Genomic DNA, 27,319 nt, shown 5'->3' on the forward strand with positions numbered 1-27,319 from the left:
CCAAATCAGATCACAGATTGTTAAGCTTCAGGGGAATTTCAACATATTATCTTTTATCTCCATGATAAAAATTCTTACAATTATTCTAGCTTTTTAAATGTGTCAACAGTGTCCAGGCATAGTAAAAGCAATCCATTTTGGCACCCAAATTCCCAATGCTAATTTTATTTATTATAAACATTACATGTTACATTTTTCAATCCATGTGCACATTTTTTCCAGCCAGAGTTAAACAGAATTTATGATGTGACTAAATTCTCAATCAAAAACAAAGTCTGCAAGAATATTAAACCTACCATAACATTCCAAAGTGAGAAAGGAATAGAAGGGCAATTGTAATGAGAAACTTGGGATAATATACTGCTTCTATGGACAATTATTTTTGATATTTATTGAAGTGAATTAGTAAAACAATTGTCATACTTGATAGCAACACCTAACACTTCAACTATGCAATTTTTCTCTATTCTTTTCAATATTATTTTGTTTTCATAGTATTTTAATACTCTCCATGAATTTAAACTACAAACACATATTAAATAGAAAAAAGTGTATTATGAAAAACTTAAAAATTTAATTTAAAACTTAAGTGGAAAAGAAAATCAAAGAATTTCTAGACAGAAAAACATCAAGAAAGACGCTAATATTGTGTCATTTTAAAATATATTTTGCATTTACCTTGACTGATAGCTGGTTCCTTTGATCTGGCAAAAGAAAAACCAAATCAGGTGAAAATTCAAATTAAATACTCATACAGATTATATATTAAACACAGATTATATATAGCATTACCTTTTGACAATGAGAATCAATGAAAGTTATTAGAAGGAATTAGGCATATTGGAAGAAATACGTCAATAGAAACTTTATGGTCAGCATTACTTGCCTGTAAACAGCTTTGGTACAAAGCAGCAGAAACGAATCAGTTAAGCATTTGTTAAAATATTATGAAAGGGTTTGTAAATGCTTGCAGCAGGGAAACAGAGGTGGGTTTAATGGTCCGCCCATATTCTCCCCTGTTGTTTGAATTCCACCTTCATTACTTGAGACCTACTGAGTTAAAAAAAACTTGGCGTTTGAACTGAAATGATTTAACTAAAACTAATTATGACCTACAAGAGTTAGTTAATTTCTAATTGTGTTAATAGATTACTATCTGTTTATGTAGGCAATATTCTATAGGTAATGCAACAGGCATAAATCTAAATCTACACAGAGGAATTGGAATGATTCTTATGTCAAAATCAAACAACAGATGTTGGAAATCTAAAGAAAAAAATGGAAAGTGCAGTTAATACTTAGCAGGTCAGGTCACATCTCTAGTTTCAGGAACAGAGTCAACACTTTAAGTCAGAGCACACTCTGTCAGATATAATAGATAAAGGAAATTTGTACAGATGAAAAGAAGGGGAATATCTCCATAAAGCCTTAAGACATAGGACTAGAATCAGGCCTGCTCCACCATTCAATCATGGCTGATTTATCATCCTTCTCAACCCTACTCTCCTGCCTTCTCCTCATAAACGTTGACGCTTTTACTAATCAAGAATCTGTCAACATCCACTTTAAATATACCCAATGACTTAGTCTCCACAGATGAATGTGGCAATTAATTCCACAGATTCACCACCATCTGGCTGAATAAATTCCTCCATATCTCTATTTTAAAAAGATGTCTGTGTATCTAGAGGTTGTGCCCTCTAGTCTTAGACTCACCCACTATAGGAAACCTCTACTCCACACTCTATCTAGGCATTTCAATATTCACCCAAACACGAAGAAATCTGCAGATGCTGGAAATTCAAGCAACACACACAAAAAATGCTGTTGAATGCAGCAGGCCAGGCAGCATCCATAGGAAGAGGTACAGTTAACGTTTTGGGCCTGACGAAGAGTCTCGGCCCGGAACGTCAACTGTACCTCTTCCTATAGATGCTGCCTGGCCTGCTGCGTTCACCAGTATTTTTTGTGTGTGTTGCTTTCAATATTCAATAGGTTTTCATGAGAATCCCCTCATTCTTATAAACTCCAGTGAATACAGGCCCAGCATATCAAACACTTCTCATATGTTAAACTTAGCCACAAAACCATCAATTGTGTCATCCAAATCATTGACATATAGCTTGAGAAGCAGTCCCAACACAGACCCCTGCAGCACACCACTAGTCACCGGCAGCCAGCTGGAAAAAAACCCCTTTATTTCCACTTTTCCACTCTTGTCAGCCATTCTTCTATCTATGCTAGTGTTTTTCCTGTAATAGCACGGGCTCTTACCTTGTTTAGCAGCCTCATGTGTGGCACTTTGTCAAAGGCCTTCTGAAAATGCAAGTAAACAACATCCACTGGCTCTCTTTTGTGTGTTACTTCCTCTAAGAAGCAGACTTGACAGGCAAGATTTCCCCTTACAAGAGCCCAAGGTACTACAGGAAAGATACTGGTATGTATAGAGCATTGGCTGATTGGCAGGAGCCATAGAGTGGGAATAAAGAGATTCTTTTCAGATTGGCTACTGGTGATGAGTGGTGCTCCACAGGGGTCTGTGTTGGGACAGCTTCTTTTTACATTATGTACCAATGATTTTGATGAATCTCATGGCTTTGCGGCCAAATTTGCAGACAATATGAAGATAGGTGGACGGGCAGGTAGTGTTGAGGAAGCAGAGAGGCTGTTGATGGACTTAGATTAGGAGAATAGGCAAAGAGGTAGCAGATTGAATACAATATCAGGAAGTGTACAGTCATGCACTTTGATAGAAGGAATAAAAGCATAATTATTTTCTAAACAGGAAGAAAATTCAAAAATATGAGGAGCATACTAATTTAGGAGTCCTCGTGCAGGTTCCCAAAAGGTTAATTTGCAGGTTGAGTCGGTGGTGAGAACGACAAATACAATGTTTAGCATGTTAGCACTCACTTCAAGAGGACTAGAATATTAAAGCAAGGAAGTAATGCTGAAGCTTTATAACGCTGATGAGGCCTTACTTGGAGTATTGTGAGCAGTTTTGGGCCCCTTATTTAAGAAAGGATGTGCCACCATTGGAGAGGGCTCAGAGGAGGTTCTCGAGAATGATTCCAGGGATGAAAGGGCATCATATGAGCAGTGACTGAAGGCTCTGGGCTTGTACTTGCTAGAATTTAGAAGAATGAGGGGGAAATTCATTGAAACATACTGGATGTTGAAAGGCTTAGATAGTGTGGATGTAAACAGGATGTTTCTTTTGGTGGGGGTGTCTCGGACCAGAGGGAACAGCCTCAAAACAGAGGGACATCCATTTAGAACAGAAATGTAGAGTAATTTCTTTAGCCAGAGAGTGTTAAATATACGGGAATTTGTTGCCACAGGTAGCTGTGGAGGCCAGATCTCTGGGCGTATTTAAGGCAGAGGTTGATAGGTTCATGATTAATCAGGGCGTGAAAGGTTATGGGGAGAAGGCAGGAGAATGGGGTTAAGAGGGAAATGGATCAGCCACAGGGGAGATAGCAGAACACTTGATGGGCCAAATGGCCTAACTGTTCTTGCGTCTTATGGTCTTAAGGAAACCATGCCGACAGTGACCTCAACAATAAGCAATAAATATTGAGAACATGAGATGAAGCGTTCTTGAAAGTGAGTCCATAGGTTGTGGGAACAGTTCAATGATGGGGCAAGTGAAGCTGCATGAACTTGTCCTCTCTGGATCAGGATCTGATGGCTGAGGGATAGCAAACTTTCCTGAACCTGGTGGTGGTGAGTCCTGAAGCTCCAGTACCTTCTTCCTGATGGCAGCAGTGAGAAGACTGCATGGCCTGGATGGTGCTGCACTTGATGATGGATGCTGTGTTCATGTGACAGCACTGTGTGGATGTGCTCAATGGTGGGAAAGGTTTTACATTTAATGGATTGGGTTGTATCCACTACTTTTTGTAGGATTTTCTGGGGGCACAGGTGTTTCCAAACCAGGCTGTGATGCAACTATTCAATAGACTCTCCACCACACTTGGTTTTGTGGCCAAGTTTAACATATGAGAAGTGTTTGATATTCTGAAGTTTGTCAAAGTTTTAGATGACATGCCGGATCTTCGCAAACTCCAAAGGAAGTAGAGGCACTGTCATGCTTTCTTCATAATTGCACTTACATGCTGGACCCAGGATAGACCCTCTGAAATAACAACACTGAGGAGCCTAAAGTTGCTGACGCACTCCACCTCTGAGCTGCAAATGAGGACTGGCTCATGAACGTCTAGTTTCCCCCTCATGAAGTCACCAATCAGCTCCTCAGTCTTGCTGATATTGAGTGAGAGGTTGTTGGTGAGGCACCACTCAGCCAGATATTCAATCTCCCTCCTATATGCTGAATCATCACCACATTTGATTTGGCCAATGGTGGTATTGTTGGCAAAATTAAATGTGGCACTGGAGCTGTGCTTAGCCTCATAGTCATAGGTATAAAGTTAACAGTGCAGTGGGCTAGGCACACAGCCGATGCTGTTTGAAATTGTGGAAGAGATATTACTGCCAATCTGAACTGATTGAGCTCTGCAAGTGAGCAAATCAAAGATCCAGTTGCACAAGGAGGTAATGAGGCCTAGGTCTTGAAGCTTATTAATTAGTTTTGAGCGGATAATGGTATTGATTGCCAAGCTGTAATCAATGAAGAGCAACCTGATGTATGCATCTTCACTGTCCAGATGTTCCAGGATGGAGTGAAGAGCCAATGAAATGGCATCTGATATTGACTTGCTGTGAAGGTAGCCAAACTAGACTGCACCGAAGCACTTCTCAGGCAGGAGTTATGTTTCATCTGCAACCTCTCAAAGCACCTTATCACAGTGGATGCAAGTGCTACTGGACAATAATCACTGAGGCAGGTTATCACATTTTTCTTAGGCACCGGTATAATTAAAGCCTCGTTGAAGGAGGTCACTACCTCAGACTGCCAAAGCGAGAGGTTAAACATATCAGTGAAACCACAAGCAAGTTGATCAGCACAGGTCTTTAGACTTGGCCTGGTACTCCATCTAGACTGTGGGTTCACCACTCTAAAGGATGCTCCTGTGTCGGCCTCAGAGACTGAAATCACAGGTCATCGGGAGCTGCAGGAGTTTGTCAAGGTGCCTCCACATTTTGATGGTCAAAGCGAACATAAAAGCCTTGTGCTCATCTGGGAGTGAAGCCTTATTGCCGTCTATGTCACTTGGTAGGAGGTGACAGCATTCAAGCCCTGCCACAGCTGTCGAGCATTCTTCAGTGATTCAAGTTTAGAGTGGAGGACCTGTGACCTTATCTCAAAAATGGAGCACATACAACAAAGACAAAGTAACTTGGAGAATGGAATGCAGTCATTATGGGGAGGCAAGGTTCTGGAGAGTTGTGGTGCTTTGCACATCAGTAGGTTTGTAAATGAATGTTAATAGCCAGCCTGTCATCTGACATTGAGACAAAGAGAATTAGAAAAGGAAGTGAATAATCAGTGATCAACTATGCCAACACACAGATAAGGTGGAATTTGGTAGCTAAAGCAAGCAAACCTCTTGAACTCTGCATGAATTTGTAGAACTCTGGTATTCACTCCACAGAGGGAACCCTGAGCTTTCTGCTACCCGTGCATTTAATTTCTTATCTCATTCCCACTCTTGCCCACTGGTTAGTGTTCTTCTGTACTGTCACAGAGGCCCAGTACAAACTTGAGGAACTGTACCTTGATTTTCATCTGGCCACATTGCACCCTCTGAATATAATACTGAACTCTACACCTTCAGGTAAATCGATTTCTCAGCATGGGCCTGTCCTCCTGCTCTGTTTCCTGACTCCCACATTCTTTTAAAAACGCAAACACGAGGAAATCTGCAGATGCTGGAATTTCAAGCAACACACATAAAAGTTGCAGCAGGCCAGGCAGCATCTCTGGGAAGAGGTACAGTCGACATTTCGGGCCAAGACCCTTCGTCAGGACTAACTGAAATAAGAGCTAGTAAGAGATTTGAAAGTGGGAGGGGGAGGGAGAGATCCAAAATGATAGAAGACAGGAGGGGGGGGGAATGGAGCCCCATCCCCCCTCCCACTTTCAAATCTCTTACTAGCTCTTCTTTCAGTTAGTCCTGAGAAAGGGTCTTGGCCCGAAACGTCGACTGTACCTCTTCCTAGAGATGCTGCCCGGCCTGCTGCGTTCACCAGCAACTTTGATGTGTGTTGCCCACATTCTTTTGTCAAGATTCTCACTCTTTAACCACTCTGGTTCACTCACTGATCAGATAATCTTGTTTACAGCTAATCTCCATAATCATCCCAGTTTTACCCCATCAGAACTCCCTCTCCCAACCTCCTTGCAGCTTTACAAGCTTCTTTTGTCTCTTCTTCCATTCTGATGGTTACAGATCAAAAATGTTGACTCTTTCTCTTCCCATAGATGCAGACTTATCTGCTGAGTATTTGCAACACTTTGTTTTCATAGTCGATGAATCTTATGTTCTCGTTAAACTGAAATTAACATAGTGTTCATAATTCCAATATATTTTCCCTTCTTTTGGTCTAAAGCATAGTTGATACATGTACGATTCATTTTGTACAGGACTGATTTCCGATTATACCTTCCAAATAATTGCCCCAATTTCAGAATTACTTCATAATATAAGAAGAAATTTTTCCATTTATCACATCAACAATTACTGTTGATTTATGCAAAGCAAGTACACTGTAATGTTAATGAAGTGAAAGAATAATTGCATCAGCAAAAAATTGTTTCAGTTCCATGCAGGGCTTCATTTAAAATTTTCAGTCCTCACTTTTGCCTGCAGCCCGCAGAGACTTTGTAAGGTCCAATTAATGTGAGCAAGATGTTAGGTAGGAGATAACATGATGATCTTTTGGGCCCATGCTGAAATGGATTAATGAGAACTTGAAGCTTTTAAAAAGAAAGAAAGGTTCGGGTCTTTTCGATGTGGCTAACTTTGACAACTGCTGCCATTTTCTTCTTTTCCCTGCCACAATTTGGTCATAAAACCCTCTTTTCAACTGTAAATCTGTACATCCAATTTGGAGTTATCAATGATACTTGCTGAGTAACAAAAATAATATCAATTATAACTAATAAATTCCTATTTACAGATGTCTTTAATTGCATGCAGTTGTAAATTGTTTTATATCTGCATGCAATTAAAGCATGTGTACTCAACACCCAAAATTAAGCCAAGTGCACCTACAATCAAAATAGGGAATAATGACAAAACATCTTTGAAACAGATAATTAAAATTTCTGTTGAATTAAATATTTTCAAATCATGCCCAGCAAATTCTAAAACTCAACCTGATGTGCGGTGGTGTAAGACACTAAATCAATTAATACAAATAATGTTAACAGTGACCATAAATACCAAATCATTAAAAATGCCATTCAGTTTAATAATTACTGACACCACTAAATAAACTATCCAGTTGAGAGCTATCACAGTTTAGAAGAACAAAGGTAAAATGCAAACTATTTTACTTAAATGCTTTTCCACCAAATTCATCTTTTAAAAGATCTCAAAAGGTCCTCAGCAACACACACACACAAAATGCTGGAGGTACTCAGGAGGTCAAACAGCATCTATGGAAATGAATAAACAGTTGACATTTTGGGCTGAGACCCTTCTTCAGGACTGAGAAGAAAGTGGGAGGATGCTGGAATAAGGTGGCGGGGGAGGGGAAGGAGGCTAGCTAGGAAGTGATAGGTAAAGCCAGATGGGTGGGAAAGGTCAACGGCTGGAGAAAAAGGAATCTGGTAGGAGAGCAGAGTGGACCATAGAAGAAAGGGGAAGAGGATGATACCCGGGGGAAGTGATAGGCAGTTGAGAAGAGGTAAAAGGTCAAAGTGGAGAATAGAGGAAAGGGGAAGGGGTAATTTATTTTACTGGAACGGGCAATTGATATTCATACCATCAAGTTGGAGGCTACCCAGATGGAATATAATGTGTTACTCCTCCAACCTGAAGGTGGCCTCGTCTTGGCACAAGAGGAGACCATGGACCATAATATCGAAACGGGAATGGGAATTGTAATTAAAAAGCCGGTTGTTACCGTGTTTTCAAGGTACTGACATCTGATCATCTCAAAATATCAAATTTTCTAAAACACAAATTTTGCATTTCTAATCCTTTTATTAAAGGGAATATCTTTTAGTACACAAAATATAATGCTTACTTATCTGTAATTTTATGTTTTAATAATTTAGATGTTGAATGTGCTCTCGTTGTTTTACGATTCTCATCCGAACCTTCCCAGCTGCTGCTCTGTGTCCTTTCAATTGTTGAACTTCGCTTTAGACTGAAAAAATTGAAGGACATCTGTTACCATAGCACATGAACAAATACTGCACCATCCTTCAAATAAGTAAAGCAATGGAGCAGAAGCAGTGGAAGCAAGGTCTTCGAAGCTAGACAAATGAAAAGTTAGATTAATCTAGCATTTTAAGTTAATGCCAAAAGAGTGCAAGCCACAACAGTAATGCTGCAACAAGTATTAAGACAGTAAATAGTTAATTATAAGTTTATGAATTGAATGAATACGAATTGGAGATCTAAAGTTATGCACCTTCAAACTAAATGGACTACATGTTCAAACAACAAAAAATAACTTGCTCAAGATCTGATTAAGAATGGTTAAGATTTGATTAATTCAGTATAAGCAAGCTCTTTGAACACAATATTTTTTTGACTAGGGTAAAAGCCAATGCCATATAACACATCAATAGAACATTTAACATTAGTTTATTTATATGGAGAGAATCTGGAATAAAACAAGTGATTGTCTATACTTTAAAAGTCTGAAGGAAAAGTAACTGAATGTTTTGTTTAATTTTAGGTCATATCTTTTAAATCTGGTGAACTATTAATGAAGAACAGTTGAAGGTTAATTTACAGGAAGATTAATTTGCATATTCATTCTGAATAATTTTTTGAATAAAATTGATTTTTGGCTTTGCGTCATTCATCTCCAATGCAAAGGCTTAACTGCTATGGCGAACTATTCACCTTACTAATGAAATGCCTTTTTTTTTGAAGATTTTGGTTTATATCTGAATAATATGATGGTTAAAATGCCTTCTGACTGTCTGACTTCCCTTTGTAACTTGAAGATAAGTGACATGATAGAACAGAAGTATGAAATATTACCTATTATCACTGGCTACATCAAATAATTACATCTTGTAATTTTGCAAAACATCTGCTTAAAAATGAAATTAGGTACAGCAAGTTTATTTGCTTCTTTCTGCAACTCTCAATCATTTCATTCTCCCTTTATAGAGAAAACAAGTTTATATGTCAATAGGTTATAAGAACATAAGAATTAGGAGCAGGAGTAGGCATCGAGCCTGCCCCGCCATTCAATAAGATCATAGCTGATCTGTCCATAAACTCAGCTCCATCTACCCACCTCTTCCCCATTAATTCCTTAATTAACCCTTAATTCCTTAACCCTTAAGTCCCTTAATTATGAAGCTTGCTTATCAAAAATTTAAAAAATTAAGAACAGCCATAGGAATTAGAACTTTCCCATTATGCAAGTTCTACTCTGGCTGCAAAACAACCTTGAATCTGTATTTTTCTTGTTCAAACTGTATTTTAATTGATTGAATAGAAGTACCGAAAGGATTAATCTATTAAATGGATTTAGATTAGCTGCACTTCTGCCATGACTTTACTCAGAAAACATTTTTATAATATTGCTTTGAAGATAACTGAATAGTCCAGTACTGGAAAGGAATGTTTTTCCCTTGTCCCATGTAGTTCTATTAAGACGACAAAGACAAATGACAGTCATGCAAGTCAAAGATATGAAAGAAGCGTGGTACGAGAAACCATACTTATACTTCACCATTTATAAGCAGACAAAGAATGGCAAACTGCCAGTTTGAAAAATGTAGTAACATGCAGTCTGCTTTCAAGTAAAAGCCCAGAAAAGACAAATGTACATTTTCATGCATGCTGTATGCCAACAGGTCCTGAATAATATGTTAATGTTTAACAAGAACTTTAAAACAAAACTGCCAATTTTTTGGATCAACTCTTAACAATTACTTAACAATAGATGGCTACACAGATTTTAAACACATGTACAGTGCATCTTCATAGAAATATTAATGGAAAACAGATGGACTGGAGATCAGACATCTGACACCCATCTCAGCTGCTGAACTCAGCATCAAGCACAGCGCAAGAGCAATGAGGTGCAACAGAGGGGCAGAATGTTGCTATGGCAAATGGAATTGCCAGACCTATGGCATAGGGCAAGTGTGTGAACTACTTTATTTCAGTGTTTTCATTTTATATAATTTGAATTCATCTTTAACCAATTTTTTTTTTTAAATATTTGATGAAAAAAGCCCTTTTGTTAAAAGTTGAGGGAAGGATTTTAGGATTAGATGCCCAAGGCCCACTCCACCTCATGGGATGTCGCTCACATACAGAGAGCCAGCTTGTTCAGACTGGTGCACCTGGGAAAGATAGGCTTTGTGGGTCCCAAGTCCAGAACTTGGACAAGTTCAACACATGTTGGCTCATTAAAAAAAAAGTACTATTAGCCCGAAATATATGTCTGATTTTTTTTCTGCTTGTATCATTGTGCAAATGTAGAGCATGCAATCTACTCTCTGCTATTTTAATGTTAAAGTAACAGTCAATGACTATAGAACTGGATGAAGCATTTGTAAACAGAATTTCTGAGATAAAATTCATTTTTATTTATGGTAATTATTTTGTACTGTTGTTCCATTTGTGTTATTATCCTATTGACAAAACAGACTTAATTTTCAAATAAAAATTAACCTGCTTTAACCTTCTCAGGTTCAGATTTTAACCCTTTGAAACTGAATGGTGTCTGTAATCTAAAAGTACAGCGTGTACAACAACGTTTGTAAAACAATATTGTTAGGAGTTGATCCAGACCAATATACTAGTCAGGTTTTAGTAGCTTGGTACAGTAAAAATATTAAGAATTAGGGTTGTAACGATAATCATAAATACATTGTACTGAGATAACCCTTCAATAATACAAGGCTGATAAACTAATCAACTTGATCAATATAGCGTAGTTCCTCCATTCAAATAAGAAATCACTTCTATTATGTGCTAATATACAAAAAGTCACCTCTTAAACAAATATGAACAACAACACTCACATTTCTGCTCAAAGAGGCTATTAAGATGGCCAAACAGACTTCAACAAGTCCACTACAGAAATTCAAGCAAGCTTTGATAGTCTTCCTCACTGTCCACTCGGTCCCCAATCTAGGTATCATCGAAAATCCCAGTAAATATTTGGAAAATTGAAATTCCCTAGTAGTATAAATTTTTATGATGCCTCTTCTCTATTTGCCTACATATCTGTTGCCATATCTCCTATTGACCATTGGATGGTCTGTAATACACTCCAGAAAAGTGACACCATTTTTAATCCTAATCTCTATTTGCATGAACTTGTTCAATGAAGTTTCTGAGATATTCTTCCTCAGTACTGAAATAATAAATTCATTAACTAACAGTAGAATACCAGCCCCTCTATTGCAACCCCATCTTTCTCATCTGAAAATTCTGTGCCCAGCAATAATGAGATAGGTACTAATGCAGTCCATCTTTCAATCATGTCACTTTGAGTTCATCCACCTTACTAGTCAGACTCTTTGCATTAAAATCAATTAAAGTAATTTTGTTTTGACTTCCAGCTGCTGAGGAAGGTACAGATGCCCAGGTTTTGAAACTTGGTGATTAATGCTGAGGGGATGATAATATTGAACAACATGAACAGTTGCAAGATAAGGCATAATTTAAAATTGACATGTGTAGGAATTTTGTCTTAGAGGGTGGAGAATCTTTGAAATTCTCTAGTGTGAATGGTTATTTTTCTTATTTAGAGACGCAGCACAACAACAGGCTCTTCTGGCCCAATGAGCCGGCAGTAAATTAATACCCATGTGACCAATTAATCTGCTAACTTCTATGTCTTTGGGATGTGGGAGGAAACCAATGTGGTCAAGGGGAAAATATACAAACTCTTTACAGTGTAAGGACAGATTCTGTCTGAACAAACAGAATCTGAGGACACGGTCTGTACAAACTCCTTACAAACTCCTTGAGAATTGAACCCTGAAGACATGTCAGATTAATACCATCCACAAACCCATAAGGAAGCTCAAATCATAGCTTATGGGACTCAGGACGGCTGGCATTTGCAGGATTCCCTGTGAACACGGAGCAGCGTATATCAGCCAGACGGGACGCCCAGTGGAAACCCACATCAAGGCACACAGGAGGTGTATCCATTTGGGTTAGCCGGAGAAATCGGTGGTAGAACATTCCATTCTCAATGGCCAAAAGATTGACTTTGACAGCACCAAACTACTGGACCCCGCCAATGGCTTTTGAGACCACCTGGTGAAGGAAGCTATTGAAATAAAACTCAAGAAAAAGAATTTTAACAAAGACAAAGGTCTCACTCCAAGTAAGAACTAAAATTTAATTGTAAGCAAAGTGGGACAGCGGAAATCTGATTGGATGGGGAGTAACCAATCGGGTAGGATAGACAATAGGGGTATATATACCACTGGACTAAACATGCCCAGGCATCATTTCTGATGAAGATAGCAGAGTTGTCACAAAAATGTCAGTTAAACTTGATACCTGCACTCAGCTGGAAGCCCAAGAAGAGGTTATTCGTAATTTTTACTTTATCGTGTTATGTTTTAGAGTGTTTCAATTAGATAACCCAAAATGAGTTCTTGAAAAATTTAGTATTAAAATCCAGATGATCTGACTCTGTGTTCCAACCAGAAATATAATAGACAGTTGAGAAGCTACTGCAGTGAAGGAAAAGACAACTAAGACAACAAATGGAACTCATTACAACTTAATGACCAGGCTTACATTCTATCTCAAAACCATGTCCTTCAACAGAATTTTAATTTATGGCCTTTTAAAAACTAATAGTGATAAGGATTTTGATATCGTTACAACCCTATTGTGTTTTGTATTACTGTATCCTGGAACCTTTTGGTTGAAGCAGGGTTCTTGTTCTCTTGGGTGTGGCTTTGCGATTGGGGAGATTGAGAGGATTGGCAAGTTTGTGCTTGATTTTGATGATTAGACCGAGTCTCGCCATTTGTCTCTTTTTCCTCGTGTTTTTCATTTTTCTCTGGATTGCTGTAAAAATGCGTCAAACGACAAAAGTACGAAGAAAAATCATATTGATTAGTTAGCAAAGTTGTACTAAATGCAAATTCATGTAAACACGTAATAGCAGTTAAATTAAAGGAGGATGCTGCTAGAATAAATTAATATTTCATTTTATAATCAAAGTCCTCGTATATAATAATGCTTTACCAAAAAAACAATATGGATATAAAGGAGACACTTCACAAGAATAAAATCTGAATCCTTACATACTTGGATTTGTTTTGTGCTGTAAATTTTTAAAATAATGCATTGTAATGTTTTGCATGATAAAACGCAGATTGTTCGAACTCACTATTAGAAATGTTTTTACTGAATTAAAAAAGGTTTGATATTTCCAAGATGAATTCATTTTTCATTTACCAAATAATTTTTCGTAAATTTTAAAACTTTAGCTTCTTGCTGAGAAAACTTGTTAATCCAGTGGCAAAGGAAGGATGTGGGAGTTCCAACAAAAACTGAATTTAAAAAAAAACTTCAAAGCTTCAGCTGGCTTGGCCACCATTTCAAACCAAAATATTGGCCAGTGGTCTGAGAATACTGGGGGAAGAGAGAAGTAAAAGCGACACCAAATCACACTCAAGGGATATCTATTCTAAACAAGGAGGAGAAAAGCTGTGTCAAAAAAGTTTCACAGCAAGAAACTTGAAGCTTTATAAAACATTAAAAACAAAATGATTTCTGATGTCTAGAAAGTCAAATACAAAAGCAAGTAATTCGAGATTTCCATTTAGAGAGACACCATGACCAATCCTTAGCTGCATTTTTTGCTGCAGAAAATATCCTCGACTTTGCTTATTAATAAAACATGTTCGAAAGACAATTGTTTATTTTCACTCTGCAACTTTCATTCTGCGTGGTACAGCTGTATGTATTAACTGTTAACCATTTATCTGAACTGCTGTACACCTGGGAGAGGATCATGAATGAATATGTAAACATTCTATGAAAGAAAATGCACATTAATGAATTAAAAAGTATACCTTTTAGGTTGGTGCATGTAAAGTCACAGTTGGTTCTTAAATCCAAGTTACATGCACGGCGTACAATCTAGACCACTACTTTCACGAGCAATTTGAACCATTTGGGTACAGATTTTATTTTTTAGCCTAGTATTCTTAGAATAGCTTAAATTACTCAGGAAATTTTTTTAATACTATTATTTTTAAAACTTTAAAAAGTATTCTGACTTACAATTAAAAAATACATTTAAACCAAAATGAAAGTACATAATATATTCAATACTCAAATGGTTAATTATACTCCACTGACGATAAAAAAAATGCAAATGCCCACCAACTTGCATGCACAGAAAAATCTCTCTTGCACACACATTGCTTTTCATTTTAATTTGTCTGACATTCATTTACTACAGAATAGCACCTGCACCATTCCAACAATGCAAGCCAACATTCTAAAATTAATAATACACAAAATAAACTTACTTTTTTTGCTCTTTCAACCCATAACTGCGAATTTAAAAGAGAAATAATTTGATGGTTACACATATATTTAAATCACGGAAAATACAATTAATTAGAAATTCGGGAAACAAGCACCTTGTTAAATTTTTTAAAAAGGCCAAATTCTGTGTGGTAACATACTATTGGGTAGCTCTGTATTTATACAAAACCTCAAACATACAATCATGCTCTGGCAAATTCCACAGTTTTATCAAATATAAAAGGATGCCATAATATACATTCTCTAGATTTCATCTTCAGGCACATGCACTGCAAGGAAACAAAGAGAAAGTTATTTGCAACAAGGCAAGGGAACATAATATATGGAAGGATATCAAGGTGTCTGGAGGCACAAAGAGCACACGGGATGTTTTCTAGTGTTAGTTGAGGCACAGACTGTTACGCCAGTGAGGTTATAATAGAATTATACAGAACTGCTGCAGGCTGCTGTAGTTCAGATCATCACACCACAGGAACAGGATGTAGAGAAGATTAACTAAGATGTTGCCATGGCCAGAATATGTTTTAACTGCAAGCAAGTAGATGTGTGTTGGGATTTTTTTTTTTTGAACAGGAGTTGGAGGCTCACAGGAGACTTCACTAAGGTGAGACCAAATTTGGTTCACTGCATGTAGTTCTGGTCATCCACCTACAGGAAGGCAATCAATGGGCTTGACAAAGGGCAGAGAAAATTTTAAAGGATGTTGCCAGAACTTAAGGAAATGAGCTATAGTGAAGAGTTGAATTAGTTAAACTTTATTTTCTGGAGTGTAGGAAAATGAGGGGGAACACAAGAAATTCTGCAGATGCCGGAAATCCAAAGCAACACACACACACACACGCGCACACACACACACAAAAAATGCTGCAAGAAGTCAGTATGTCAGGCAGCATCTATGGAAATGAATAAGCAGTTAACGTTTCATGCTGAGACTCTTCTTCAGGACTGGAAAGGAAGGGGAAGATGCCAGAAAAAAAAAGTGAGGGAGGGAGGAAGAAGAGCTAGAAGGCGATAGGTAAAGCCAAGTGGGTAGGAAAGGTAAAGGGCTGGAGAGGAAGGAATCTGATAGGAGAGGAGAGTGGACCGTAGGAGAAGAGGTAGGAGGAGAGGACCAAGGTAGAGGTGATAAGCAGGTGAGAAGAGGCAAGAGGCCAGAATGGGGAATAGAGGAAGAGAGGAGGGAGGAGAGACAAAATTAGCGAAGGAGAAACCAACAATTCATTCCATTGAGCTGGAGGCTATACAAGCATCAGCTTGGAATGATGAGAAATCTTGTACAGGTATATAAAATTTTCCGGGCTACAGATCAGATAAATACATGCAATTTTTCCCAAACATGACTGAGACTATAACTAGTGGTCATACGTTAGGGTGAAAGCTGAAATATTTAAGGGCAACTTGACAGGGAACTTCTTCACTCAGAAGCTGATGTGAGTGTAGAACAAGCTGCCAGCAAACGTAGTGGATACAGATTCAGTTGCAGCAGTTAAGAGAAGTTTGCATTGATATATGGATGAGAGGGTTATGGAGGATTACGATCCAAGTATGGGCTGATTGGACTAGAAGAACAACAGCTCTGCAGAGACTGGACAGGCCGAAAGGCCTGATACTATGCTGTAACCAGTGTGCCTCAAGGCTGTGTGCTGAGCCCTCTTCTGTACTCTCTTTTCACCTATGACTGTGTTCCTGTACATGGTTCTAACTCCATAATCAAGTTTGCAGACGACACCACGGAGGTTGCTCTGATCAGCGGGGATGACGAGACGGCCTACAGGTTCGAGGTTCAGCACCTGGCTGCGTGGTGTGCCGACAACAACCTGGCCCTTAACACCCAGAAGACCAAGGAGATCATTGTGGACTTCAGGCATGCCAGGAGTCACACTCACGTCCCCATCTACATCAACCGAACTGTAGTGCAGCGTGTATCAAGCTTCAAATTCCTTGGTGTCCACATTTCCGAGGATCTCACCTGGTCCCTGAGCTCCTCCATCCTGATCAAAAAGGCGCAACAGCGCCTTTATTTCCTGCGGAGCATGAAGAAAGCTCACCTCTGTCCCAGGATACTGACGGACGTTTACCGCTGTACCATTGAGAGCATACTCACCAACTGCATCTCAGTGTGGTATGGCAATTGTCCCGTATCGGACTGCAAAGCACTCCAGCATGTGGTGAAAACTGCCCAGCGGATTATTGGCACCCAATTGCCCACCATTGAGAACATCTACCATAAACACTGCCTGGGCAGGGCGAAAAGCATTATCAGGGATGCATCTCACCCTAACCATGGACTTTTTACTCTCCTCCCATCTGGTAGGCGCTACAGGAGCCTCCGCTCCCGCACCAGCAGGCACAGGAAGAGCTTCTTCCCTGAGGCTGTGACACTGCTGAACCTCTCATCACAGCACTAAGCAGTATTGCATCCATATTGTACTGTCTCAGTACTTTTATATTTGTGTGCTGTACCACTTTTTTTATTTGCAGTTATTTTGTAAATAACACTATTCTTTGCATTTCTGGTCAGATGCTAAATGCATTTCATTGGCTTTGTATCTGTACTTGGCAGAATGACAATAAAGTTGAATCTAATCTAACCTAATATATTACTATGTTTAATATATTATTAAATTATGTTGTAATTATTATTAAATTGTGAAGGGTTTAGATAGGGTAAATGCAAGCGAGCTTTTTCCAACAGCAACACACATAAAAAATGCTGGTGAACGCAGCAGGTCAGGCAACATCTATAGGAAGAGGTACCATCTCTCCATAAAAGATGGCGCCGGTAACTGGCGACTTTGCACGTGCTCTCCCGAGCAAACTGCCCTCTCCACTATCCTATACCCGAGAAACCCTTCTAAACCTCCAATTTAGCAAGATCAAGATCAACAACAACAACACCCTGGCGAGGCTACTGAACCAGCTGGAGACCACCGCGCCAGAACTGCTTCTTAAACACTGGACCACACCTGGACCCGACCAACGAGGCCCACCATGTTCCCGGAGACCCGCGGTATGCTACTGTGCCGGAGCGTTTGGAGTCATGGCCCATTCTGACCAGCACCTCTCCAGAGCAGACGACCACACAGAAGTGACAGCAGAGACCTCAAGGTGCCCCAGACGCTTCCCCGGAGCGACCACCATAAAGCCCCATTGGTGGCCGTCCACAGTTGCCAGAAGTGAGGCCTCCACCGCCAACCTCGGAAATCAAGCCCGAGGCTTGGCTGGAGTAGAGGCCTCCGCAACTGTGACTCAGCTTAAGGACTTGTTTCAGCAAGGAGCCCAGCCATCCAGGATTAAGTGTCGGTTTCGGGGCCCGACCCAATCGACAGCCCGGGCCCCCGGCAGCTGGAAGTGGCAGCGGAACCTCCCCCGTTACTCGGCCCGACCTGGAGCTCACGATGACGCGATCTGCCGATCGATTCCCGCGGGACGCTTCCACCTACCTTAAAGAGTTGACAACAACACACTGCATTGATGGAGACCTGGAAAGATGCACTATTTACTGAGGAAGCTTGGGAAAAGAGCTGGGCTGCTGGTCAGATTGAAGCTGAGGGGCTTCAGGGTCCCTATGCCCACCATCCTACTAGATAATGTACAAGCCATAGAGAACAAGGTGGGTGATCTTATAGGGAGACTCACCTACCACAGGGAGATGCAGAACTGCTGTGTATTCTGTTTCATCAAGACCTGGCTCTCCCCTGCCACCCCCGACTGTGCCATCCGACCGGAGGGATTTTCGATCCATTGGATGGACCGCACGGTGTCTTCGGGCAAGACGAGGGGAGGTGGTGTCTGCCTACTGATCAACACTGGGCGGTGCTCGGACACAGTGGCACTGACAAGCTCCTGCAGCCCGGACCTGGAGGTGAAGTGTCGTCCCTACTATCTGCCACGGGAATTCACCTCGGTCATACTGACAGCAGTCTACATTCCCCCCCAGGCGGACATGGAGTGTGCTCTGAACATACCGTATGCCAACATTAGTGAACTTGAGACTAGGTATCCGGAGGCTTTGCTCATTACAGCCGGGGACTTCAACCAGGCCAACCTCAGAAAGGCGCTGCCAAAGTTATACCAACATGTCTCCTGCCCCACTAGAGGCCCGAATATACTTGACCACTGCTACACAGCAGTCAAGGATGCCTACCGTTCCGTCCCACGACCTCACTTCCTTCAGATAGTCCTGACAAAGGGTCTCGGCCCGAAACATCGACTGTATCTCTTCCTATAGGTGCTGCCTGGCCTGCTGAATTCACCGGCATTTTTTATGTGTGTTGCTTGAAATTCCAGCATCTGCAGATTTCCTCATGTTTGCATTTTTTCACTGAGGTTGGGTGGAACTACAACTAGAAGTCATGTGTTAAGGGTGAAAGGTCAAATGTTTAAAGGGAACATGACAGAAGGAGAAACTTCTTCAGTCAGAGACTCATAAGAGTGTGGAATGAGCTGCCAGCGCAAGTGGTGCATGTCAGCTCAACTTCAACATTTAAGAGAAGTTTGGACAGGTAGGTGTATGGAGGGTTATGGTCCCGGTGCTGGTCAATGGGAGTAGGCAGTTTAACTAGCTTGGCACAGACTAGATGAGCCAAAGACCTGTTTCTTTGCTGTACTTTTCTATGACTGACTTATGATGGTCTCGATGGAGGTTTTAGCTGAGGGAATAAAAACCGGGAGCACATATTTAAAGTAATATGGAATGCAGAACAGTACAGCACAGGTCCTTTGACCACAATACCTGCATTAACTGGGATGCCAAATTTAATTAGTCTCACCTGCCTGCACATGTGTAAATATCCCTTCCTTCCCTGCTTGATGATTTGCCTGCCTAAATTCCTCCTTAAATGGTGCTTCCACCGACATCCAATGGCAGCATGCTCTAGTGTAAAACAAAAACTTGCTTTGAAAGTCTTTAAACTTTCCATCTCTCGCCTTATATCTATGCCCTCACCCTGGGAAAAGACTGACTACCATGTCCATGCCGCTCATAAATTTTATATCCTTCTATGAACTAATTTCTCAACCTTCAATGCTCCAAACAATCTAAGTTTGCCCAAGCATTCCTTATAGTTAATAGTCTCTAATACAGGCCACATCCCAGTGAACCTCTTCAGCATCCTCTCCAAAGTTTCCATGTCCTTCCTGTAATGCAACTAGTATTGCACACAATATCAAAATGTGGCCAAACTAAAGTTTTATACAGCTGCAACGTAACTTGCCAAGTTTTATATTAATGCCCAGACTAATAAAGGCGAAAGCGCTATCTGCCTTCTTTACCACCCTATCCATTAGTGTTGACATTTGCAGGGAGCTCTGTACTAGTGCTCAAGATCCCTCTGTACATCAATATTCATAATAACCCTTCCATTTACAACACAATTTCCTCAGAGTCAACCCCCTGAAGTGTAATCGTTCACAACTGACCATCTGCTTTTCTCTGTCTATAATTCCTATTGATCTCTATCTGTATCCTCACCCTTCCTCACTATCTACAACTCAAACTACTTTTCTGTCAACAGCAGCCTTATTAATCAGCACATCTACATTTCTCTCCAAATCACTTGTATAGGTCAAAAACAAGAGGTCCCAGCACTGAGCCTTGTAGAATACCTCTGGTCACAGATTTTTAGGCAGTGTAAAACCATTTCATCATTACCTTCTGTCTTCTAAGGCCAATCCAATTTTGGATTTATCAGGTCTCCATGAATCTGATGTGCCTCAGTCTTCCAAATCAGACTACTATGAAGGATCTTGTCAAATGCTTTACTAAAGCCCATGCAGTCAATATACAGCACAAGAGGGAAAATTAGTTTTACCTACCTAGTGGGTAATCAGATTCTGGACCTAACTGGCTGAAAGGCTGATATAGGTAGATACCAAGCACTCCAACAAATGTTGTGAGGGATGTGTACTTGCACGTAGCATGAATTTTGACTCAATGTATCATATACTGGAAGAAGTGATTAAAAGCAGTTTCTTCTGTAACTGGCAAGTGTACAGTGTATCAACTGGTCTCCTTCTAAATTTTTAATGTATTTATGACTATGAGTAAACAGGTTAAAGAAAGCTTCAGCATATTAATCAGAAGGAGTTTTGGATCTCTATGCAAATCTATGCAATCTATGCATAGTTTATGCTTGTTAGCATTTTAGTTTGCCTCACAGGAAAGCAAACCAACACCTGACGAACTTCCACGTATATAATAATGACTGTTTTGGTTTCACTGTATTTATATTAAACAAACTACAAAATAGTGAAAGGTTTAATGGGGCAAAAGAAACTATTGTGAACATGGCAATGAAGTTCTGATTGTCAACTGTTGGAAAAAGGTTTTAACTGGATCGAATATCACCTTTAAATAAATAGCAAAATGATGGAGGGGACCCAAGTCTTTGGGGATACAAACATGCAGGATAGTGCGTACAGAGTGTTACCAAATTTAATTGACCTCATTTATTATAAAAATAAAATTCATCATGCATTTCAGCATGCATCAGGAATCTAAAATTGAGCAACTTTACCATTAACTGGCTTACGTGGATCACTGCAAGTTGCTCCAATTATATCCTATTTGGCTATGTCAAATCATGTTAAAATATTCTCCATGAAACAAGCCTGGCCTCAGAGAAAATCGTATCATATAAAGTTAATTAAACACTATTCCACTTGAGAAACATGCAAGAGTTCAGCCTCATGCACTGCTTTTGCTAATCTTTTACTCAACTAATAGGGCTTGACCATCAACCTATTTCCAATTTGTGGAATTCAACTAAATGGAAAACATTTGCATAGAAATTCAAAAGTCATTGAACAGAAAATATGTAAACTCAAGATGCAAGGTTTAATCCTGCTTGGTAATTCCCTGCAATTCTCTGTACAGACATAATTTACGAAAAACATTCAGGGCAAATCACTACATTTTTGGATAATCAACTTATAATACGGCACATCAGGTCTGCAATGATGTAATGCTATCAGTCTTATTTTCCTGTAGCCTTGCAACTTATTCGCTCACATGCTTTTCAACTCGCTTTTAATTACTATTTCTTATGGTCTTAATATGGTATTCAGTCCTTCATCATCAATAACACTTAAACATTTGAAATAGATTGAAGTATATGCGGTTATGTGCAGAACCAAAAGAAATGGGGGAGATCTTAAATGGGTTTTTTGCGTCTGTATTTACTAAGGAAACTGGCATGAATTCTACAGAATTAAGGGAAACAAGTAGTGAGATCATGGAAACTGTACAGATTGAAAAGGAGGAGGTGCTTCCTATCTTGAGGCAAATTAAAGTGGATAAATCCCCAGGACCTGACAGGGTATTCCCTCGGACCTTGAAGGAGACTAGTGTTGAAATTGCAGGAGCCCTGGCAGATATATTTAAAATGTCGGTGACTACGGGTGAAGTGCCGGAGGATTAGAGAATGGTTCATGTTGTTCCATTGTTTAAAAAAGGATCGAAAAGTAATCTGGGAAATAATAGGCCGGTAAGTTTGACATCGGTAGTGGGTAAGTTATTGGAGGGAGTACTAAGAGACAAAATCTACAAGCATTTGGATAGACAGGGACTTATTAACGAGAGTCAACATGGCTTTGTGCGTGGCAGGTCATGTTTGACCAATCTATTGGAGTTTATCGAGGAGGTTACCAGGAAAGTGGATGAAGGGAAGGCAGTGGGTGTTGTCTACATGGACTTCAGTAAGGCCTTTGACAAGGTCCCGCATGAGAGGTTAGTTAGGAAAATTCAGTCGCTAAGTATACATGGAGAGGTGGTAAATTGGATTAGACATTGGCACAATGGAAGAAGCCAAAGAGTGGTAGTAGAGAATTGCTTCTCAGAGTGGAGGCCTGTGACTAGTGGTGTGCCACAGGGATCAGTGCTGGGTCCATTGTTATTTGTCATCTATATCAATGATCTGGATGATAATGTGGTAAATTGGATCAGCAAATTTGCTTATGATACAAAGATTAGAGGTGCAGTGGACAGTGAGGAAGGTTTTCAAAGCTTGCAGGGGGATTTGAACCAGCTAGAAAAATGGGCTAAAAAATGGCAGATGGAGTTTAATACAGACAAGTGTGAGGGATTGCACGTTGGAAGGACAAACCAAGGTAAAACATACAGGGTAAATGGTAAGGCACTGAGGAGTGCAGTAGAACAGAGGGATCTGGGAATACAGATACAAAATTCCCTAAAAGTTGCCTCACAGGTAGATAGGATTGTAAAGAGAGCTTTTGGTACATTGGCCTTTTTTAATCAAGTATTGAGTATAAGAGCTGGAATGTTATGATGAAATTGTATAAGGCATTGGTGAAGCCGAATCTCGAGTATTGTGTTCAGTTTTGGTCACCAAATTACAGGAAGGATATTAATAAGGTTGAAAGAGTGCAGAGAAGGTTTACAAGGATGTTGCTGGGACTTGAGAAACTCAGTTACAGAGAAAGGTTGAATAGGTTAGGACTTTATTCTCTGGAGCGTAGAAGAATGAGGGGAGATTTGATGGAGGTATATAAAATTATGATGGGTATAGATAGAGTTAATGCAAGCAGGTTTTTTCCACTGAGGCAAGGGGAGAAAAAACCAGAGGACATGGGTTAAGGGTGAAGGGGGAAAAGTTTAAAGGGAATATTAGGGGGGGCTTCTTCACACAGAGAGTGGTGGAAGTGTAGAATGAGCTGCCAGACGAGGTGGTAAATGAGGCTTCTTTTTTAACATTTAAGAATAAATTGGACAGATACATGGATGGGAGGTGTATGGAGGGATATGGTCCGTGTGCAGGTCAGTGGGACTAGGCAGAAAATGGTTCAGCACAGCCAAGAAGAGCCAAAAGGTCTGTTTCTGTGCTGTAGTTTTTCTATGGTTTCTATATGAGTGGCTAGGTAATGTTGTAAAAATCAGTTAATAGGCATTGTGGACAATGGATTGCTCAACTGGTCATCTAAACTGTTACAAAGTGTTGCCATTTACGAACATGTAAATGTACAGAATTGAATGAGTGGTGAATAGAATTAACTGCTGATACAAGGTGGATGTGCTTATACAACATACAGATAACTACATTCAGAAAGCTCAAATCTCTTTTGATATTGTAAAGAAAATTATATAAAATTGCTTGGTGTTTACCTATATCAGGTAAGTCTCTCACATTTGTCTATTAAAATGAACGAAACCATTCTATGAAACTATACAATGAAATGATTTATCTGAAAACAAAATAGGTAACAAAACACTAAATTATGAAGTCCATAAGTTATTTTGGAGAGCTGGATGAAGTAAAACCTCAAAGAGCTGCCAACAACACACTGCATCAATGGAAACCTGGAAAGATGCACTATTTACCGAGGAAGCATGGGGAAAGAGCTGGGCAGATTGAAGCTCAGGGACTTCAGGATCCCGATGCCCACCATCCTACTAGCTAATGTGCAAGCCATAGAGAACAAGGTGGATGATCTGAAAGGGAGATTCACCTACTGCACGGAGATGCAGAACTGCTGTCTACTCTGTTTCACCGAGACCTGGCTCTCCCCTGCCACCCCCAACTATGCCATCCGACCGGAGAGATTTTTGATCCATCAGATGGACCGCACGGCGTCCTCTGGCAAGACGAGGGGAGGTGGTGTCTGCCTACTAATCAACGCTGTGTGATGCTCAGACACAGTGACACTGACAAGCTCCTGCAGCCCGGACCTGGAACACCTGTCGGTGAAGTGTCGTCCCTACTACGGATGGTGTCAGTACCAGGGTGCTCAAAGCCTGTGCTCCTCAGCTATGTGGAGTACTCGCCATGTATTCAACCTGAGCCTGAGGCTCCGGAGGGTTCCTGTACTGTGGAAGACGTCCTGCCTCGTCCCTGTGCCGAAGACGCTGAGCCCCAGTGGCCTCAATGACTACAGACCGGTGGCATTGACCTCCCACATCATGAAGACCCTGGAGAGACTTGTTCTGGAGCTGCCCCAGCCTATGGTCAGGCCACACTTAGATCCCCTCCAGTTCATCTACCAGCCCCGACTAGGAGTTGAGGATGCCATCGTCTACCTGCTGAACCGAGTCTACGCCCACCTGGACAAGCCAGCAAGCACTGTGAGGGTCATGTTTTTTGACTTCTCCAGTGCATTCAACACCATCCACCCTGCTCTGCTGGGGGAGAAGCTGACAGCGATGCAGGTGGATGCTTTCCTGGTGTCATGGATTCTTGATTACCTGACTGGCAGACCACAGTACGTGTGCTTGCAACACTGTGTGTCCGACAGAGTGATCAGCAGCACTGGGGCTCCACAGGGGCCTGTCTTGTTCTCCTTTTCTCTTCACCATTTACACCTCGGACTCCAACTACTGCTCAGAGTCTTGTCATCTTCAGAAGTTTTCTGATGACTCTGCCATAGTTGGATGCATCAGCAAGGGAGATGAGGCTGAGTACAGGGCTACGGTAGGAAACTTTGTCACATGGCGTGAGCAGTATTATCTGCAGCTTAATGTGAAAAAGACTAAGGAGCTGGTAGTAGACCTGAGGAGAGCTAAGGTACCGGTGACCCCTGTTTCCATCCAGGGGGTCAGTGTGGACATGGTGGAGGATAACAAATACCTGGGGATGCGTATTGACAATAAACTGGACTGGTCAAAGAACACTGAGGCTGTCTACAAGAAGGGTCAGAGTCGTCTCTATTTCCTGAGGAGACTGAGGTCCTTTAACATCTGCCGGACGATGCTGAGGATGTTCTACGAGTCTGTGGTGGCCAGTGCTATCATGTTTGCTGTTGTGTGCTGGGGCAGCAAGCTGAGGGTAGCAGACACCAACAGAATCAACAAACTCATTCGTAAGGCCAGTGATGTTGTGGGGATGGAAATGGACTCTCTCACGGTGGTGTCTGAAAAGAGGATGCTGTCTAAGTTGCATGCCATGTTGGTCAATGTCTCCCATCCACTACATAATGTACTGGGTGGGCACAGGAGTACATTCAGCCAGAGACTCATTCCACCGAGATGCAGCACAGAGCGTCATAGGAAGTCATTCCTGCCTGTGCCCATCAAACTTTACAACTCTTTCCTTGGAGGGTCAGACACCCTGAGTCAATAGGCTGGTCCTGGACTTATTTCATAATTTACTGGCATAATTTACATATTACTATTTAACTATTTATGGTTCTATTACTATTTATTATCTATGGTGCACTGTAACAAAAACCAATTTCCCCCGGGATCAATAAAGTATGACTATGACTATGACTATCTGCCACGGGAATTCACCTCGGTCATACTAACAGCGGTCTACATTCCCCCCCAGGCGGACGTGGAGTGTGCTCTGATCATACTGTATGCCAACATCAATGAACTTGAGACCAGGTATCCGGAGGCTTTGCTCATTACAGCCGGGGACTTTAACCAGGCCAACCTCAGAAAGGCACCGCCAAAGTTATACCAACATGTCTCCTGCCCCACTAGAGGCCTGAATATACTTGACCACTGCTACACAGCAGTCAAGGATGCCTACCGTTCCATCCCACAACCTCACTTCGGAAAATCGGACCATCAGGCCGTACTCCTCCTCCAGGCTTACAAACAGAAACTGAAGTGGGAGGACACAGTGTCAAAAGTGGTTTCGTGTTGGACGGAGGAAATGGATGAGATCCTCTGTGACTGCTTTGAATCGGTGGACTGGTTAGTATTCAAGGACTCGGCAGCTAACCTCGATGAGTATGCCTCAGCTGTCACGGACTTTATTTGGAAATGCACGGCGGACTGTGTGTCTTGCAAGACCATCCGGGTATTCCCTAACCGGAAACCTTGGATGAATTATGAGGTCAAGTCCCTTTTGAAGACTAGAGCAGCGGCTTTTAGGTCTGGGGATACCAGTCGCTACACGGAATCCAGGCGTGAACTCCAGAAAGCCATTAAGGACACCAAGAGGCAATATCGAGCCAAGTTGGAAGCCCAGGCTAATCAGAGGGATGCCGGTAGACTATGGCAGGGTTTAAATGAGAACACTGTGTGCAAAGAAAAGGTTGGGAATATCAATGCAAACACAAGGAATTCTGCAGATGCTGGAAATTCAAGCAACACACATCAAAGTTGCTGGTGAACGCAGCAGGCCAGGCAGCATCTCTAGGAAGAGGTACAATTGACGTTTCGGGCCGAGACCCTTTGCCAGGACTAACTGAAGGAAGAGCTGGTAAGAGATTTGAAAGTGGGAGGGAGAGAGGGAGATCCAAAATGATAGGAGAAGACAGGAGGGGGAGGGATGGAGCTGGGTTGCTGGGAATATCAATAACTGTGACGCTTCTCTTCCAGACGAACTTAACGTATTCTATGCAAGATTCGAACAGAAGAGGAGCGTCCCGCTCCCTCTGGATGAACCGGACCTGGTGGCATCGAGATTCACCATCATCAAGGAGGATGTTAGAAGGGCCTTCCTGAAGATAAATCCAAGGAGGGCGACTGACCCAGATAGCATTGTAGGACGGGTTCTCCGGCCCTGTGCAAGCGAACTAGCTGGACTGTTTGCTGACATCTTCAACTGCTCCTTGCTTCAGTCTAAGATCCCCTCGTGTTTTAAGAAGGCAACAATAATCCCGATGCCGAAGAAGAGCAAGGTGGCATGCCTGAATGACTATCGACCTGTGGCTCTGACATCAATCGCTATGAAGTGCTTTGAGCGATTGGTTATGGCACACATCAACCA

General features: G+C 41.1%; 1 protein-coding gene across 2 annotated transcripts in view; it reads right to left on the bottom strand.

The window, feature by feature from the left end:
• LOC140201248 (echinoderm microtubule-associated protein-like 4) overlaps positions 1-27,319 on the bottom strand; it is a 259,599-nt gene that overhangs the window by 105,475 nt on the left and 126,805 nt on the right. Inside the window, exons 4-7 of one of the 2 annotated variants that reach the window (XM_072265022.1) lie at positions 14,627-14,650; positions 12,999-13,151; positions 8,158-8,280; positions 679-704 (exon numbers count right to left, since the gene is read on the bottom strand). In XM_072265022.1, coding sequence (XP_072121123.1) covers positions 679-704; positions 8,158-8,280; positions 12,999-13,151; positions 14,627-14,650 — 326 coding nt within the window. The remainder of the gene's footprint in view (positions 1-678; positions 705-8,157; positions 8,281-12,998; positions 13,152-14,626; positions 14,651-27,319) is intronic. The other variant, XM_072265023.1, reaches the window with a different exon arrangement.

This window comes from Mobula birostris, chromosome 8 (genome assembly GCF_030028105.1).
Source record: "Mobula birostris isolate sMobBir1 chromosome 8, sMobBir1.hap1, whole genome shotgun sequence".
Lineage (NCBI taxonomy): Eukaryota > Metazoa > Chordata > Chondrichthyes > Myliobatiformes > Myliobatidae > Mobula > Mobula birostris.